The 17,128-nt window shown below is 47.0% G+C and overlaps 1 protein-coding gene across 1 annotated transcript in view; it reads right to left on the bottom strand.

Annotated features, from left to right (window-relative positions):
* LOC311143441 (diacylglycerol kinase beta-like) overlaps positions 1–17,128 on the bottom strand; it is a gene marked incomplete at both ends in the record, with an annotated part of 114,149 nt that overhangs the window by 22,723 nt on the left and 74,298 nt on the right. The window contains one exon of the mRNA XM_084179258.1: positions 10,376–10,440. Coding sequence (XP_084035384.1) covers positions 10,376–10,440 — 65 coding nt within the window. The remainder of the gene's footprint in view (positions 1–10,375; positions 10,441–17,128) is intronic.

Below are 17,128 nucleotides of genomic sequence, written 5' to 3'. Positions count from 1 at the left end.
TCATGGCCAGGTCCCACCACCATCGAGGGCCTACAGAGCTTCCTGGGCTTCGCTAATTTCTACCGGCGTTTCATCAGGTCCTTCAGCTCCATAGCCGCCCTGCTCACCTCTCTCCTTAAGGTTGGGCCTCAGAAGCTGACCTGGAACCCTGAGGCTGACGCTGCCTTCAAGAGGCTGAAGGAGAGGTTCACCACAGCGCCCATCCTAAAACACCCAGATCCATCTCGTCCTTTCATCCTGGAGGTGGACGCATCGGAGGAGGGCGTGGGTGCAGTCCTCTCCCAGCGGCACGGTAAGCCAGAGAAAATGTATCCCTTTGCCTTTTTCTCTAAAAAGCTTACTCCCGCAGAGAGGAACTATGGAGTTGGAGACAGGGAGCTGTTGGCGGTGGTCCTCGCTTTGGAGGAATGGAGACACTGGCTGGAGGGCGCAGTCCATCCATTACGGATTCTTACTGACCACCGGAATTTGGAGCACATATGGGCAGCGAAACGGATGAACTCTCGTCAAGCCAGGTGGGCCCAATTTCTCACTCGCTTCTAATTCATTCTGTCCTACCGACCAGGATTCCAGAACATGAAGGCTGACGCACTCTCCAGGATGCACCATACCGGAGAAAGGAAGGATCTGGGGGGTCCTATCCTGCCCTTGTCTCTCATCGTTGCACCTGTCGTTTGGGATGTGGACGAAGACATCCGCCTGGCGACTCAGGAGGACCCAGTGCCTGCCAACGCCCCTCCGGGGGGCGTGTATGTACCCACCAGTGTCTGTGACCGCCTGCTGATCTGGGCGCACACTACCCTTAAGGCAGGTCACTCTGGTATTACGCGCACCCTGCATTCTCTATCCCAAAAATACTGGTGGCCCACCTTGGCTTCTGATGTCTCCCGCTATGTCAACTCCTGTTCCGTATATGCCCAAACGAAGACACCTCGGAACGCCCCGGCAGGCAAACTAGTTCCTCTCCCAGTGCCTCGGCGACCTTGGTCACACCTGTCCATAGACTGTCACGACCTTCCACGTTCTGACGGCTTCACCACAGTCATGGTGGTCGTAGATCGGTTCTCCCAATCATGCTGTTTTTTGCCACTAACTGGTCTTCCTTCTGCTCTCCAGGTCGCTGAGGTCCTGTTCCAACAGGTCTTCCGGCATTATGGACTTCCGGAGGACATCGTCTCGGACCATGGCCCCCAATTCACCTCCCGAGTGTGGAAGGCTTTCCTGGAGAAGATCAGGGCCACGGCCAGCCTCACATCCGGGTATAGGCCTCAGTCGAATGGGCAGGTGGAGCGCATGAACCAGGAGCTGGGGAGGTTTCTTCGTTGCCACTGTCAGGACCGGCAGGGTGAGTGGGCGAGGTTTCTTCCCTGGGCAGAATATACCCAGAACTCCCTCGTTAACTCCTCCACGGGGCTCACTCCCTTCCAGTGCGTTATGGGGTACCAGCCGGCCCTGGCCCCTTGGACACCCAGCCAGACCGATGCGCCCGCTGTCGACGAGTGGTTCCACAGGGCCAGACAGTTCTGGGACGCCGCCCATGTCCATCTCCAGAACGCCATTCGTCGGCAGAAGGACCAAGCCGACCGCCACCGCAGTGAGGCCCCTGTATTCCAGCCTGGGGATTGTGTCTGGCTGTCCACAGAAAACCTCCCTCTCTGTCTGCCTTGCACGAAACTGAGCCCCCAATTTGTGGGGCCATTTAAGGTCCTCCGGCGGATAAATGATGTATCATACCGGCTGCTCCTTCCCCCTCACTACCGTGTCTTACCCACTTTTCATGTGTCTCTCCTCAGACCGGTGGTTCCTGGGGTACGCCTCCTCCGCCCCTGGACATTGACGGGAGTCCGGCGTATGCAGTGAGGGACCTGCTGGACTCCAGGTTCCGTGGGGGAAGGCTCCATTACCTGGTGGACTGGGAGGGGTATGGTCTTGAGGAGAGGAGCTGGGTTCCGGCTGGGGACGTTCTGGACCCCAACCTAATTCGGGACTTCCACCGTCACCGCCCTGACTGGCCCGCTCCTCGTCCTTGGGGTCGTCCTCCTGGCCGGCGACGTCCACCGGCTGTAGCCGCGCGTCCGGGGGGGGGGTACTGTCACATCTCCTCCCATTGCTCCCCTCCGGCGGTCTGATTCGCCGGTCTACAGAGCCACCGGTCTGAGCGCACCACCTCGGCAACACCGGAATGGAAACCCAACGCACCCTAATCACCTCCAGCGCACCTGCACCTCATCATCTCATCACCACCTGTATTTAGCCCTGGACTGTTCCTTATGATGTTGTGTGTGATTGTTTTGCTTCGTGTCGTGTACTCTGTCTTTGTTATTTCTCTTTGTCATTGTTTAAGTAAACCTTGACCTTGTTAATTCCTGCGTCTGCGTCCTGCTTCTTCATATACTCAGTACTCGTCACAATTCTTTGCTTTGAATTGCATGTGGAGTCCTCTATGAGCAACTGCTTTTATTCTGAACTGATCAAAGTCACTACAATTGATCACAGATGGAAGCCAATTAGCTTGATTTGTGATCTGGAAGGTGGTTGGTTATACCTCAGCAAGTTTGCAATTGTAATTCTAAAGGGGGGTGTTCACTTATTAAAATAGGGTATTTTACTGTTTTACTATTAATTAATTTTCAGAGTTTTTTATATGTTACTGTGTGTAAATAAAGTCTAATTTTATGTGTTTTCATTTCAGGCTGTAAGACAACAAAATGTGAACATTTTGAAAGGGGGTGGTGACTTTCTATACCCACTGTATCTTTATCCACTGCTCATCTCTGGCTCTTGGGCTCAATCTGCAAGACAGCACAAACATATCTGGGTTCAGGCTATCAATCTGTGGCAGTTCACAACAGTTCTAAGACAATATCCTGACTAACCTGAGGTATACTGTAATATCTCTGCCTGTCTTTTTCAACCATCGTTCTACCTATTCTGCCACGTGTCTGTGGATGAATGGAGAAAGGAAATCTAGGCCTGAGGCTTAAGTCTTGTCTTGAGCATTAATTATTAAGTTTCAAACTGTAAACAAGCTCCTTCTTTATAACTTCCATACATGGACTAGCCTACATATGACTAATTAGCCACAGTGATAAACAACATATGTGTCACATATACAACATGTAGAGCTGCAACAGGGAGATAGGACTCTAAATCAGTCACTGTCCCTCTCAGTCACAGACCACCTGCTGACACATACTTCACTGAACACTACAACAAAGACAAAGTAAAATAACATTCCCTAGTCACCAAGGTAAAGGTTCAGCTTTGGCCTAGTTTATATGTCCCACATACCTACCAACTCACCGACAGACACATGCACGCAGGTACACACACACACGCAGGTACACATTCGCACGCACGCACGCACCCACACACAGACACACACACACACACACTTTCACTTCCGGTTGTGTTAAGCACCCCACTGAGAGCCTGGTAGATCGGTTCCAAACAGTCTGCCAGGCTCACTGGCAGCAGCAGCAGTAGCAGCTACACAGGCATTAGTTCTCCACTCACCTCTCCTGAACCAGCCACTACACACACGCACGCACGCACGCGCGCACACACACACACACACAGGCCTCAAGGGCGACTGCTATCAAAGAGGACAGACAGACGGGCCATACTCTTCCAACTGCATTCTCAAAAGCCCATCCAGCTTTTGGCTATATTATGTGTGCTTTTTACTGTGCATCTCAATGGAAGACATCCCCGGCCACCAGCTCTGCACCCTCCGCTGCAACTTGCCCATGCCCCCCCCCCTATTACTAGCCTGTTCAACCTTTCATATAATCTGAGATCCCCAGAGATTGGAAAGCTGCCGCAGTCATCCCCCTCTTCAAAGGGGGTGACACTCTAGATCCAAACTGTTACAGACCTATATCCATCCTGCCCTGCCTTTCGAAAGTATTTGAAAGCCAAGATAACTAACAGATCACCGACCATTTAGAATCCCACCGTACCTTCTCCGCTATGCAATCTGGTTTCCGAGCTGGTCATGGGTGCACCTCAGCCACGCTCAATGATATTATAACCGCGATCGATAAAAGACTGTGCAGCCGTCTTCATCGACCTGGCCAAGGCTTTTGACTATGTCAATCACCGCATTCTTATTGGCAGACTAAATAGCCTTGGTTTCTCAAATGACTGCCTCGCCTGGTTCACCAACTACTTCTCAGATAGAGTTCAATGTGTCAAATCGGAGGGCCTGTTGTCTGGACCTCTGGCAGTCTCTATGGGGGTGCCACAGGGTTCAATTCTCGGGCCGACTCTATTCTCTGTGTATATCAATGATGTCGCTCTTGCTGCTGGTGACTCTCAGATCCACCTCTACGCAGACGACACCATTTTGTATACATCTGGCCCTTCATTGGACACTGTGTTAACAAACCTCCAAACAAACTTCAATGCCATACAACACTCCTTCCGTAGCCTCCAACTGCTCTTAAACGCTAGTAAAACTAAATGCATGCTCTTCAATCGAACGCTGCTTGCACCCGCCCGCCCGACTAGAATCACTACTCTCGGCGGGTCTGACTTAGAATATGTGGACAACTACAAATACCTAGGTGTCTGGTTAGACCGTAAACTCTCCTTCCAGACTCACATTAAGCACCTCCAATCCAAAGTTAAATCTAGAATCGGCTTCCTATTTCGCAACAAAGCCTCCTTCACTCATGCTGCCAAACATGCCCTCGTAAAACTGACTATACTACCGATCCTTGATTTCGGCGATGTCATTTACAAAATAGCCTCCAACACTCCACTCAGCAAATTGGATGTAGTCTATCACACTGCCATCCGTTTTGTCACCAAAGCCCCATATACTACCCACCATTGTGACCTGTACGCTCTCGTTGGCTGGACCTCACTACATATTCGTCGCCAAACCCACTGGCTCCAGGTCGTCTATAAATCTCTGCTAGGCAAATTCCAGCCTTATCTTAGCTCATTGGTCACCATAGCAACACCGACCCGTGGTATGCGCTCCAGCAGGTACAGTGAGGGAAAAAAGTATTTGATCCCCTGCTGATTTTGTACGTTTGCCCACTGACAAAGAAATGATCTATACTTTTAATGGTAGGTTTATTTGAACAGTGAGAGACAGAATAACAACAAAAAAATCCAGAAAAACGCATGTAAAAAATGTTATAAATTTAATTGCATTTTTAGTGAGGGAAATAAGTATTTGACCCCCTCTCAATCAGAAAGATTTCTGGCTCCCAGGTGTCTTTTATACAGGTAACAAGCTGGGATTAGGAGCACACTCTTAAAGGGAGTGCTCCTAATCTCAGTTTGTTACCTGTATAAAAGACACCTGTCCACAGAAGCAATCAATCAGATTCCAAACTCTCCACCATGGCCAAGACCAAAGAGCTCTCCAAGGATGTCAGGGACAAGATTGTAGACCTACACAAGGCTGGAATGGGCTACAAGACCATCGCCAAGCAGCTTGGTGAGAAGGTGACAACAGTTGTTGCGATTATTCGCAAATGGAAGAAACACAAAAGAACTGTCAATCTCCCTCAGCCTGGGGCTCCATGCAAGATCTCACCTCGTGGAGTTGCAATGATCATGAGAACGGTGAGGAATCAGCCCAGAACTACACGGGCGGATCTTGTCAATGATCTCAAGGCAGCTGGGACCATAGTCACCAAGAAAACAATTGGTAACACACTACGCCGTGAAGGACTGAAATCCTGCAGTGCCTGCAAGGTCCCCCTGCTCAAGAAAGCACATATACAGGGCCATCTGAAGTTTGCCAATGAACATCTGAATGATTCAGAGGAGAACTGGGTGAAAGTGTTGTGGTCAGATGAGACCAAAATCGAGCTCTTTGGCATCAACTCAACTCGCCGTGTATGGAGGATGAGGAATGCTGCCTGTGACCCCAAGAACACCATCCCCACCGTCAAACATGGAGGTGGAAACATTATGCTTTGGGGGTGTTTTTCTGCTAAGGGGACAGGACAACTTCACCGCATCAAAGGGACGATGGACGGCGCCATGTACCGTCAAATCTTGGGTGAGAACCTCCTTCCATCAGCCAGGGCATTGAAAATGGGTCGTGGATGGGTATTCCAGCATGACAATGACCCAAAACACACGGCCAAAGCAACAAAGGAGTGGCTCAAGAAGAAGCACATTAAGGTCCTGGAGTGGCCTAGCCAGTCTCCAGACCTTAATCCCATAGAAAATCTGTGGAGGGAGCTGAAGGTTCGAGTTGCCAAACGTCAGCCAAGAAACCTTAATGACTTGGAAAAGATCTGCAAAGACGAGTGGAACAAAATCCCTCCTGAGATGTGTGCAAACCTGGTGGCCAACTACAAGAAACGTCTGACCTCTGTGATTGCCACCAAGTACTGGGTCATGTTTTGCAGAGGGGTCAAATACTTATTTCCCTCATTAAAATGCAAATCAATTTATAACATTTTTGACATGCGTTTTTCTGGATTTTTGTTGTTGTTATTCTGTCTCTCACTGTTCAAATAAACCTACCATTAAAATTATAGACTGATCATGTCTTTGTCAGTGGGCAAACATACAAAATCAGCAGGGGATCAAATACTTTTTTCCCTCACTGTATCACTCCAGTGTTAATACTAAATTGTAATTATTTTGCACTATGGCCTATTTATTGCCTTACCTCCATAACGTACGACATTTGCACACACTGTATATAGATTTTCTATTGTATTATTGACTGTATGTTTTGTTTATCCTATGTGTAACTCTGTGTTGTTTTTATCGCACTGCTTTGCTTTATCTTGGCCAGGTCGCAGTTGTAAATGAGAACTTGTTCTCAACTGGCTTACCTGGTTAAATAAAGGTTAAATAAATAAAGAAAGAAAGATCAGTGAGTAGAGGAGGCATCGGGGGATAAAGCCAAGCAAAGACTGGAAATGAAAGAGATGAACATCAAAGGAGTTACGATGTACCGTAAAAGACCACTGGGAGTGTGTGTGTGACAGGAGGTGGGGGACAATCCAGTCCCCGAGAAACGTCTTTAAAAAAAAAATCCACAAGTTACTTAGTACATACAGTACCGGTCAGTCACACATCACTGTTGCTGCCCATTAAGCCTGTCAACCTCCCAAATTATGTTCCACTTTTCCTCAATTGCTGCAATTTGAAGACACAATGGGACATAATTGAGTTGAGAACAGTGATTTGGTTCTTACACTTTGGTCCCTTTCCTTAAATAGAGATGACAGGGAGTCTCTCTCTCTCTCTCTCAACAACCTCTCCCTCAACGTTAGCAATACAAAAGAGCTGATTGTGGACTTCAGGAGGAACCAGGCTGGACACGCCCCCATCCTCATCAACTGGGCCGCCGTGGGTCAATAACTTCAAATTCCTCGGTGTACACATCTCAGAGAAGCTGAAATGGTCTAACTACACAGACACCGTAGTGAAGAAGGCACGACAGCGACTCTTCAACCTCAGGATGCTGAAGAAATCCAGCCTGTTCCCAAGGGCCCTCACAGTGTTCTACAGGAGCACCATCGAGAGCATACTGTCGGGCTGCGTCACAGCGTGCTAATGCAACTCCATCGCCGTGCACCGCAAGGCTCTACAGAGGGTGATACGTGCAGCCGAATACACCATTGGGTGCACACTGCCTGCCCTACAGGACACATACATCACCAGGTGTCGCCGGAAGGCCAAGAAGATCATCAGGGATCCCAGCCACCCAAGCCATGCCCTGTTGTCCCCGCTTCAATCACTCAGACTGAAAGACTGGACAATAGTGTCTACCCTCAGGCTACTGAATACCCACCACTAGACAGCTATCTGCTAGTCAACTACATTTTTTCTCCAGCTGCCCCCCCCCCTCTACTCCCCCTATGGACATTTCAAACACCGGCTTCGAGTGCACGGGTTACCAACATATTCAAATAATGATTGACATATTTTCATTTAAAACGTTATTTTGATGAATTTATTCATACTATTTCATCCTTCCACAAGATATAGTCCCGACACAAATCTAGGGTTGCTACCCAAGCCGGCTGGTCGTTCGTTCTATCGGTTCAGTTGCCAGAGACGCGACCCAGTGGTTCAGTCTTTTTGTTCTGTATCTATGGACTGGACAGTCGTTCATTCTAAATGTTCCATTGCCATACTGGCTGGCAACGTTTTTATCCCTTGCTTGCTAGCTAGCCAACTACGGCTAATTTACAGTCACGTCAAAAAGTGCAGCCAAAATAACAGCAAAGTAGCTGCATTTGCATTAGTTTAAGCTGTTTTCTAGTGACATAGATTTGGATACATCCATAACAATGAGCTAATGTGGCACTGTTGTTCAGAGGAGCTAGCTGTACTTCGTTTATTTTTACCTTTTTTCAATTGACATTTCTTTGTATATATCCATAAAAATGATGCCAGCTGATTTATGATTTTGACTGGCTGAGAAACGCTGCCTGACGTTCATTACTATGGAACAGCTGGAGATCGAATTTGAATATTGAAACTATGTTGCAAATGTCGGAGAGACAGACAGCAAGGTTTATACAAATCCGTTGTTGAAAACTAAATGTTAGTCTAAAAGAAATGTGAGATAATGTCTAGATGCTTTTTATAGTGGAGATCAAGTTTATAAAGTGGCTGGCTGGGCTGATGAGACAGTGGATTGAGCAGGTGGTAATTTGTGGAATAGACACCGGCTGGAATACGTTTTTAACCAATCAGCATTCAGGATTAGACCCACCCGTTGTATAATATGTATAAAGTGCTATTTCTATTTTTACTGTTGTTTTTTATTACAATTTTCTGTATTTTATTTCACTTAGTCCTGCATATTGGAGCTCGAAGCGTAAGATTTTAATTGTACCCTGCAATCACATCTGCAACCCTGTACATGTGACTATTAAACACTCTGAATCTGAATCTCCCTCTCTGTCACGTGAAGCAAGCCTCCATTGTGTGAACTGACATTGACAGGCAGCATTTAGTCATAATGTCTGTCTTGTCTGTTGGCAGGAAAATAACCCTTTGATTCAATAGATTTTAATGTGATGTAATCATTTTTTAAAAAATAAGTTATGCAAGGAAAGTTGAAGGCCAGAGCTGGATCCGATGTTCTAAATTATTAATTTCATTCATTTGACTGGTAGGAAGAGTTGCGTGGATTCTGGCTGCTTCTAATATGAGCTTTTGTATTACACAAGGACTGACTGGCAATGAGTTCAATGGACAATATTCAGTCCCTTCAGGATTTTGGGATTCTGTGATCGATTCTTTTTTGCAAAATCAACAATTTCCTGCATATTAAATTTGACCAATCACTGCACTATTACCGCATTAAACAGTCAAATCAGCAACATGCTCTCACAGTCTCACTGAGAATTAGACATTTATCCACGTTCCTCCTCCAAAGTGTTTCTGACACCCTGGGTTGACTCCTCCTGCTCAGTATCATTCCGTTTCTCCAAAAGTCACATTTTTAAGTTGCTTAAAACGTCAAATTTAGAAGGTTAAGGGTTAAGGTTTGGGATAGGGTTAAAACAAACAACAACAAAAACTTCTGATCCACATTGCCCTAGCAAAACCCAAGCCTACTTGATGGTAATAGCGCTCACTGTTGCCCCTAGTGGTCAGTTCTGAAGACATTTCCCGCTCAAGTCGCTCTTGAGCGATCTGCCTGCAAATCAGTGCAATATTATTGCATAAAACTGACCGATCACTACAGTACAAAAAAAGGGCTTGTAATTTCAACCAATCACCACACATTTACCGCATATTGTTGTTCAATCAAGCCACAAGTCAACATTTTCCTGCATCAGCGCATTTTCGTGACAAATTTGACAAAATCATTGCATATTACCATGCAAAATGTCAGAATTGCCTCAGTAAAATCAAATATTTTTTACGAATTGTGTACAAATTGGTGTGTATAACTACTTCCATAAATGTTTGACCCATGTACAAAATTTCACAGCCATTGCATCAGAACGCATAGAACATGACTCATAGCAGGACAAAATGGTAGTAACTATATGAGTCAGTCTGTCCTTTTCCAGGGCCGGCCGGCCAGCCAGCTAGTCAGTTAGCATAGACACTGTACTTTGGCCACATGGATATCGTCTTTACGTCACAAATCAGTTAGTTATTTTCCATTACCATCACAGACAGAAGCCAGGCAATGCCAATCTACTGATGTCACTAAGCAGGCAGGGTTTGTCCTGACCATTGATTATTGATTTCTTCGAATATGTATAGGTTTTCAGAGCACAGAGGGACTCTATCTGGTTGATGGCAGTTGGGAGCAGCTAATGAGTAATGACCATTCACTGTGTCACTAGCAGCTTGAGACAACACAGGGACACCAATACACCTTAGGTTAAGTGAAACAAAGTCTATATCAATCTCTCACCTGCTGTTGAATTTCTCTGGGTGCTTCTCTCTCATCAAGTGGAAGCGGTGAGCGATGGACGCATCCTATAGGGGGAGACATAGAGAGTTTTAGGCTACTACTGGGGCATTACCTTTCACCTTTGTGCTTGTGATCCTGTGCCTATGTGATCCTAGGACTGCGCTAGGCCTGATAACAGGGTCATAAAGTCACCACCTTATCCCCCTGCCTTGCCTACCCCCTGTGTTGTGTGTTTGACCCCAGCCCTGGGATGACCTCTGGGGGCAGGGGTGGATGTAATCAGTCAAATGGCTCCAACACTAGGAATGACCCCACTTATGAAGGATGGGGTATGTGTGTGTGTGTGTGTGTGTTCTCTAGAGCCCGTCTCAGCTCTGCCATGACCTGAGGCCTGAGGGCAGGGGGATCTCACTCATATTAGTCTTGTGGTGGACAGAGCACAGAGTGAGAGATGGTGACTTTGTACTGTAGGATAAAAAGCATCACGCTGGATGAATAAGTGATTTTATTAGATGGAGAGGAGAGGTTTTCCGGTAATGGACAGGCAGAGAGGATGGGGTATGGCGGAAATGGTTAACAGGGCAATGTCCTGAAAGACAGACAACTGGTTTCCTACCAGTTGTGGTGATGGTGATGATGGTGGCTATGAGAATTGTTACTAGACTGCAATAATAATAATATGCCATTTAGCAGACGCTTTTATCCAAAGCGACTTACAGTCATGCGTGCATACATTTTTGTGTATGGGTGGTCCCGGGGATCGAACCCACTACCTTGGCGTTACAAGCCCCGTGCTCTACCAGCTGAGCTACAGAGGACGCAATGAAGATGGCAATTATTTTTGGCATTTTGATCTGCTCATAGAAATAAATGGACAAAGAACCTTTGGAAAGGCCATCAGGTCAAACCTATTCTCAACAATGGAAAAAGTCCCTGTCATCAGTCACTGATGTTGTCTTGGCGACATTGCTGAAATTGAAACTAGAGCACATTCTGCTAACACAAAGAATGATTAAAGCATAGACAGAATGTCAAAAGAGAGAGAGAGAGAAGTGGGAGAAGAGAGAGGTAGAGAGACCAAGGGAGAGAGAAAGAGAGATTGCCAGAGAAAAGGGAGAGATCCAGAGAGCGAAAGAGAGAAAGCCAGAGAGAATGAAGGAGGGAATAATTGACAAATCAGACCTGTCATTGTAACAGATCTGCTCCTATATTTAGACTGAGGCAGGCAGGCAGTCGAATGCTGACTGGCAGGCAGCTCAACACTACCACATCCTGCAGTGAGCAGGTCTCTCTCTCTCTCACTCACCCCTCTCTTCCTCCTTCCCTCTCCTTTCCCACCACTCGGGACAGAAGGAGGAAGTGGGACCAGACCCCTGTGTGCCAGCCACTGCCCTAGGGACCAGAGTTCAGGTCGCTATTCAGCCTGGCACAGGTCCTGGCAATAATGGTAAACAGACCTGGAGCCCTACAGAGAGACCAACCATCGGTTGGGGCATTGACTGGATTCCTGCACACCTGTGCAGGTGTTTCAGCGGTCACCAGAGAGAAGGAGAGGAGACCGGAAAAGATTGGAAGATTGGTTGGAGGTATGGCACGCCACATCACCATCACCCCGTCACCCTCCTCCCACTATCCTTTGGAGCCCCTGTCATCTCCAGGGCTCTCCCTCCATCAAACCTAACGCATGTCCCACAACATTATCAACTAGTGGGTCCCAAAATAGTGCTGCACCTGCTCACTTGGTCTGGCTCAGTGGTTGTGAATATGGGATGCATTTAAACTGGAATCTGGGGGGACAGGTGCTATTGGAGGTCTGGATGAAAACCACATATCATACGCCAAATACTAAGCATAGTGATTAGAAGATAGGTGGATGCGGGGAGTTGGTTTGTTGTTAACCTCTGGGCCTTGTGCCATGTTTAAAAAAGGGAGGGCGAGAGGTGGGAAAGAAATCATGACATTTGTTTTATTGAAGGACTGCATGTCCTGTATCTAGGGCAAGACCTTAATGTGACTCGCAGTGTCACAGTATCACAACAGCCTCCGAAAACACAACAAATAGCAACTATATGTGACACTGCATTGTGTCCAGTGCTCCTAGAGCAAGCATCAGCCAGTAGCCTATACTGTCCCCAAATGCTGTCACTGTAAATATGTGACATTTGCTATTACCCGTAGTTGACTCTGTGTGATGAAGGTTGTTTTGATCTTGCCATTTGATGTTTGGCACATGGTGGGGGCGTGAGGGGGGAGGGGGAGTGGACAAACAAACAAATCACTCGCTGGAAAATAAATGTCACCTCAGAACCATTTCTACCACAGCCCCCAGATAGAGGGAGAAATAGGTTGCTTTTTCAACCCATTTTGGTTAGTGCCCTTTCGGGAACATCAAAGTGTGATCTGGGGAAAAGTGGGTATCACACCTATCTCTCCCTTCTCAACAGTCACCCCTATCTCCCCCCTCTCAACCCTCACCCCTATCTCTCCCCTCTCAACCCTCACCCCTATCTCTCCCCTCTCAACCCTCACCCCTATCTCTCACCCCTATCTCCCCCCTCTCAACCCTAACCCCTACCTCCCCCCTCTTAACCCTCGCCCCATTCTGCAGCACTGGGACATACTTCAAAGCCATCCATCCAGTCCAGTCACCCATTGGTTTAGGTGTATCACACTCTGCAAGTTGACAAATACAGCTCTACAAAATTGTTTTCTGGACACAGATTAAGCCCAGGCATGGACTAAATTCTAAATGAAGAATTACCATTGAAATTGCTTTTGAATAAGATAAATTAGGGTGGTCAAACAGAACCGGAGCTCTAGATCTGCATGCCCATACAGGGTCATAGTGAGCCTATCGTAGAGAGCTGCTGTGCCTGTGTGGAGTCCATCTGTGCCCCTGTCATCATAGCCGTAGGTAGCAGGTGCTAACGCGACTCACTGGGGTCCTGTTCCTGAGAGAATTGTGTTTTTATGTAAGCAATGCATGCTGCTTATATACAGTATCTTTGTGTGTTTGTGTGTGTGTGTTTGTGAAAGAAAGAGAAATTGTTTGTGTGAATATGTGGGTTCATACTGTAACTGTTTACAGTACCTATGATATTTAATTTGTTAAAATTGTTTAGTCATTTAGCAGACGTTCTTATCCAGAGCGACTTACAGGAGCAATTAGGGTTAAGTGCCTTGCTCAAGGGCATATCGGCAGCTTTTTCACCTAGTCGGCTCGGGGATTAGAACCAGCGACCTTTCGGTTACTGGCACAACGCTCTTAACCACTAAGCTACCTGCCGCCCCATATGATGTGTATCTGTGTGAGTGCATGTGTGTTCTGACAGACACAGAGAAGAGTACAGGGTGGGGGGGATGTTTTCCTCCATATCTTTAAGACCCAGCCAGGTGTCACTCATTACCGCGGTAACCTGGTCTGAACCTGGCAGACGCTAACTTCCTGTCACTGATACTTCCCCTGACCTTTGGTGTTGCCAGCACTACTCCTCCCCCCGCACCTCTCTCTCTCCCCTCTTCATCCCCCCAGTCTAACCTTCACTTCCCTCTACCCTCCCTAGAGGCCTGGCCTGGCTGTCCCAAGCAAGCACTACATACCCTGCTGTCGACAGGACAGGTCACTGTGGATCGGATCCACAGTCCACAGAGTAACACGGTGGGTAAGTAGCTATAGCTAACGCATAGCCAGAGAGCCAGAGAGCATTACATGATAGGAGGGCCAGAGCCAGTCCCAGGCAATCTCCACTTCAGGCACTCTCCACTTCAGGCACTCTCCACTTACATTTTACATTTACATTTTAGTCATTTAGCAGACGCTCTTATCCAGAGCGACTTACAGGAGCATTTAGGGTTAAGTGCCTTGCTTAAGGGCACATCGACAGATTTTTCACCTAGTCGGCCCGGGGACTAGAACCAGCGACCTTTCGGTTACTGGCACAACGCTCTTACCCACTAAGCTACCTGCCTCCCTTATATAGCTAGGCATAGAGCCACGCTTGGAGAGCAGATAGATTGTTGATGGCAGGACCCATTTCATCGTTCTCTTGCACCCTGGAGAGATCGGCTTCCCCAAGCTAAGGGGGTGGGGAAGGGGTGAGGTGGCTTCTTTAATGGCTGCTGACATGGTGTGATTTCCCTCTCACTAATTCCTCACACAGATTATTTTCAGGGTGAGGGTTGGGAACGGGATCACTCAGGGCGCAGGGATGTAATACACTATAGGAGTGAATGGAGGGCCTAATACCTACTGGAAAGGCAGGGAGGGAAGTCTTGGAGATTTCTGTGGGAATATGAGACTGAAGTGGGGCTGAATTGTTTGAATTATAGGGGGGCTAAGAGGGCAAGGTAAGGAAGGAAGGAAGTCTTGGAATTTTATATGGGGATGTGGGATTGAAGTGAGGCTCAGGGCTTGGGGTTGATAGCAAAGGCGCCTGCCATACGTGGTCCTCTGTAGCTCAGCTGGTAGAGCACGGCGCTTGTAACGCCAAGGTAGTGGGTTCGATCCCCGGGACCACCCATACACAAAATAAATGTATGCACACATGACTGTAAGTCGCTTTGGATAAAAGCGTCTGCTAAATGACATATTATTATTTATTATTATATGTACATGTTGACTCCTCTTCCATCTGATCAGTGTGTTAGGGTTACAGTAATGACTGAGGGTTAATGTTAATGTAGTGTCTGTATGGTGAAATAGATCCAGAATGGCTGACATGAAGCCGTCTTGTCAAAGAGTTGGTTTCCTCTAGACAAGCTTCAGTCAGTGTCATTGTATCCAGACTAAAGTTTGACAGTGACCAGAGAAAGATTTTATATGAAGCTCTTAATATGGATTTATGGTTGACTCTTAGGATGTATGTTGTATGATTTTGTTAGATTTTATTTGTTATTTAATATGATCAAGCTTAAGTGTGTACTTAGTGCAAAGCACTGATGCCCAAAAAGCAATACAAAGTAATCTAAGGCAGAGAATAAAATAGCAATACCACAAAACACATCTTTAGCCTAGAGCATTCTCTCAGTGACATTCAATACAGCCACCATGTCATCCACAATTAACTCACTGCAACAAGAAACAGATGACAGTTGAGATTCGAAAATTGTCCTTGAGAGCGCCAACGCCATGGCAACCCAATCCCTGTCCCGGGAGGGGAAGGTCTGTGACTGTGATGGCAGGAAGCAATGCCCCAATATGGGTATGGACATTGAACCTGATTCAGGATTGCTAATGATTACATCATGATATGGCGTGAGTCATCGCGCAAGCGCTCGTTTGCTCAGGTGTCATTGGTGCACAGATATGCAGCCATCTGTCCCTGGCAACTGAAGTATTGGAGATGAGATGTGTTGCCCTGTTACAGGGCCATGCCTGCCGCATTAGATCAGGGCAGAGAGCTAGGAGTAGGCTACAGCAGACCAAAAGCGCCAACTACAACATGGGAATGGCATTGGTCATAGTGGATTACATAAACACAGAATCCTTCAAAGGGATCAGAGTTTGAGCTTAAAAGGTCCTCTGAGGAACATAGAATTTTGATATATTTGAATGTAAATGGACTGTAAATCACTGTTATATCATCAATAATACTTTAAAATGTAGCCAGCTCTTCTTTAGAAATGGTCTACAGCCAGGGTAGATACTAGACAGTGGCTGCAACCAAAGTATGGACCATCCTGGCACTGGCACTACTACCCACCCAGCCCACATCTGAATCCCACAGAGAGGGCATTGTCCCCTGGCCACCCCATAGCCTGCATCCCCTGGCCCTTCTGACACAGGCATTACACAGTGGAGAAAGACCCATTGTCTAGATAGAAAGGTCAGAGGGTTGGTCATTTGCTAATAACATCCACATTCTAATTAAACCCTTTTGCCTTTCCATTCGATCTGCAATATGCTTAACATTATGAGATCAAGTACTGATCCCAAGCAACTGCTTTCAATATTGTCATTGTTGGCAATACAGGACAAACAGATATGGGACCAGCAGGCTAGGGTTTACTCATAGCGCAGCAGTAACAGGATGGTAGATTCATGTGTTTGGCAGAAACCTGCTGAATATGTGGCAGGCCTGGGACCAGTGGGAGGCTGGGTTGCATAACATCACAGTAGTGCATCGTATCCCTGCCAAGTTAGCCCCTTCCTCCCTGATCCTCGTCCTACCTGTGATTGGTCCAGACATATAATGTACCAATCACACTTCGGCTAAGTCTCACTGTCTACTTCTGGCTGTTTGTGCATTTTTAGGCTTCCCTGCAAAGGAAAATAAAGAGAGGAAAGACCATAAAAGGGATTTCTTTCTCAAATGAGGTGCTGTAGGCACCTTACTGTTAAGCAACCGTAGATTTGATAACAGAGATATGAAACACCCATCTGAAGTGTCAGGGGTTGATTGAGAGAGACAACAAGACAACAACTGAGACAGCACCCATTTGACCTCGTCCCTCTGTTCCCTCTAGTCTAATACGTTTGAGGCATGCCCATGGTAATTTGTTTTGAACACTGGGACCGTGAGGAGGGAGATAAAGGGTTGCTAAGCAACAGGGACCAGGGAGATGCTGGTTCCTTCCCATTAAAAGGGGAAATACAGTAATTAACCTGCCTGAGAGGCTTAGAAACCACCGGGGATTCAGCAAATTGTTTAACTCCTGCTGGGATAGGCAATCCCATACTGTGGCATAGTACTGTGCCTATGTCCCATAGGCAAAATTGCCACGGGGGATGGGGGGACATGTGGACTGGGCATA

This window comes from Coregonus lavaretus (assembly GCF_964263955.1).
Source record: "Coregonus lavaretus genome assembly, chromosome: 16".
Classification (NCBI taxonomy): Eukaryota; Metazoa; Chordata; class Actinopteri; order Salmoniformes; family Salmonidae; genus Coregonus; species Coregonus lavaretus.
Note: the sequence above shows the minus strand (reverse complement) of the source record. Positions and strands in the feature narration are given on the sequence as shown.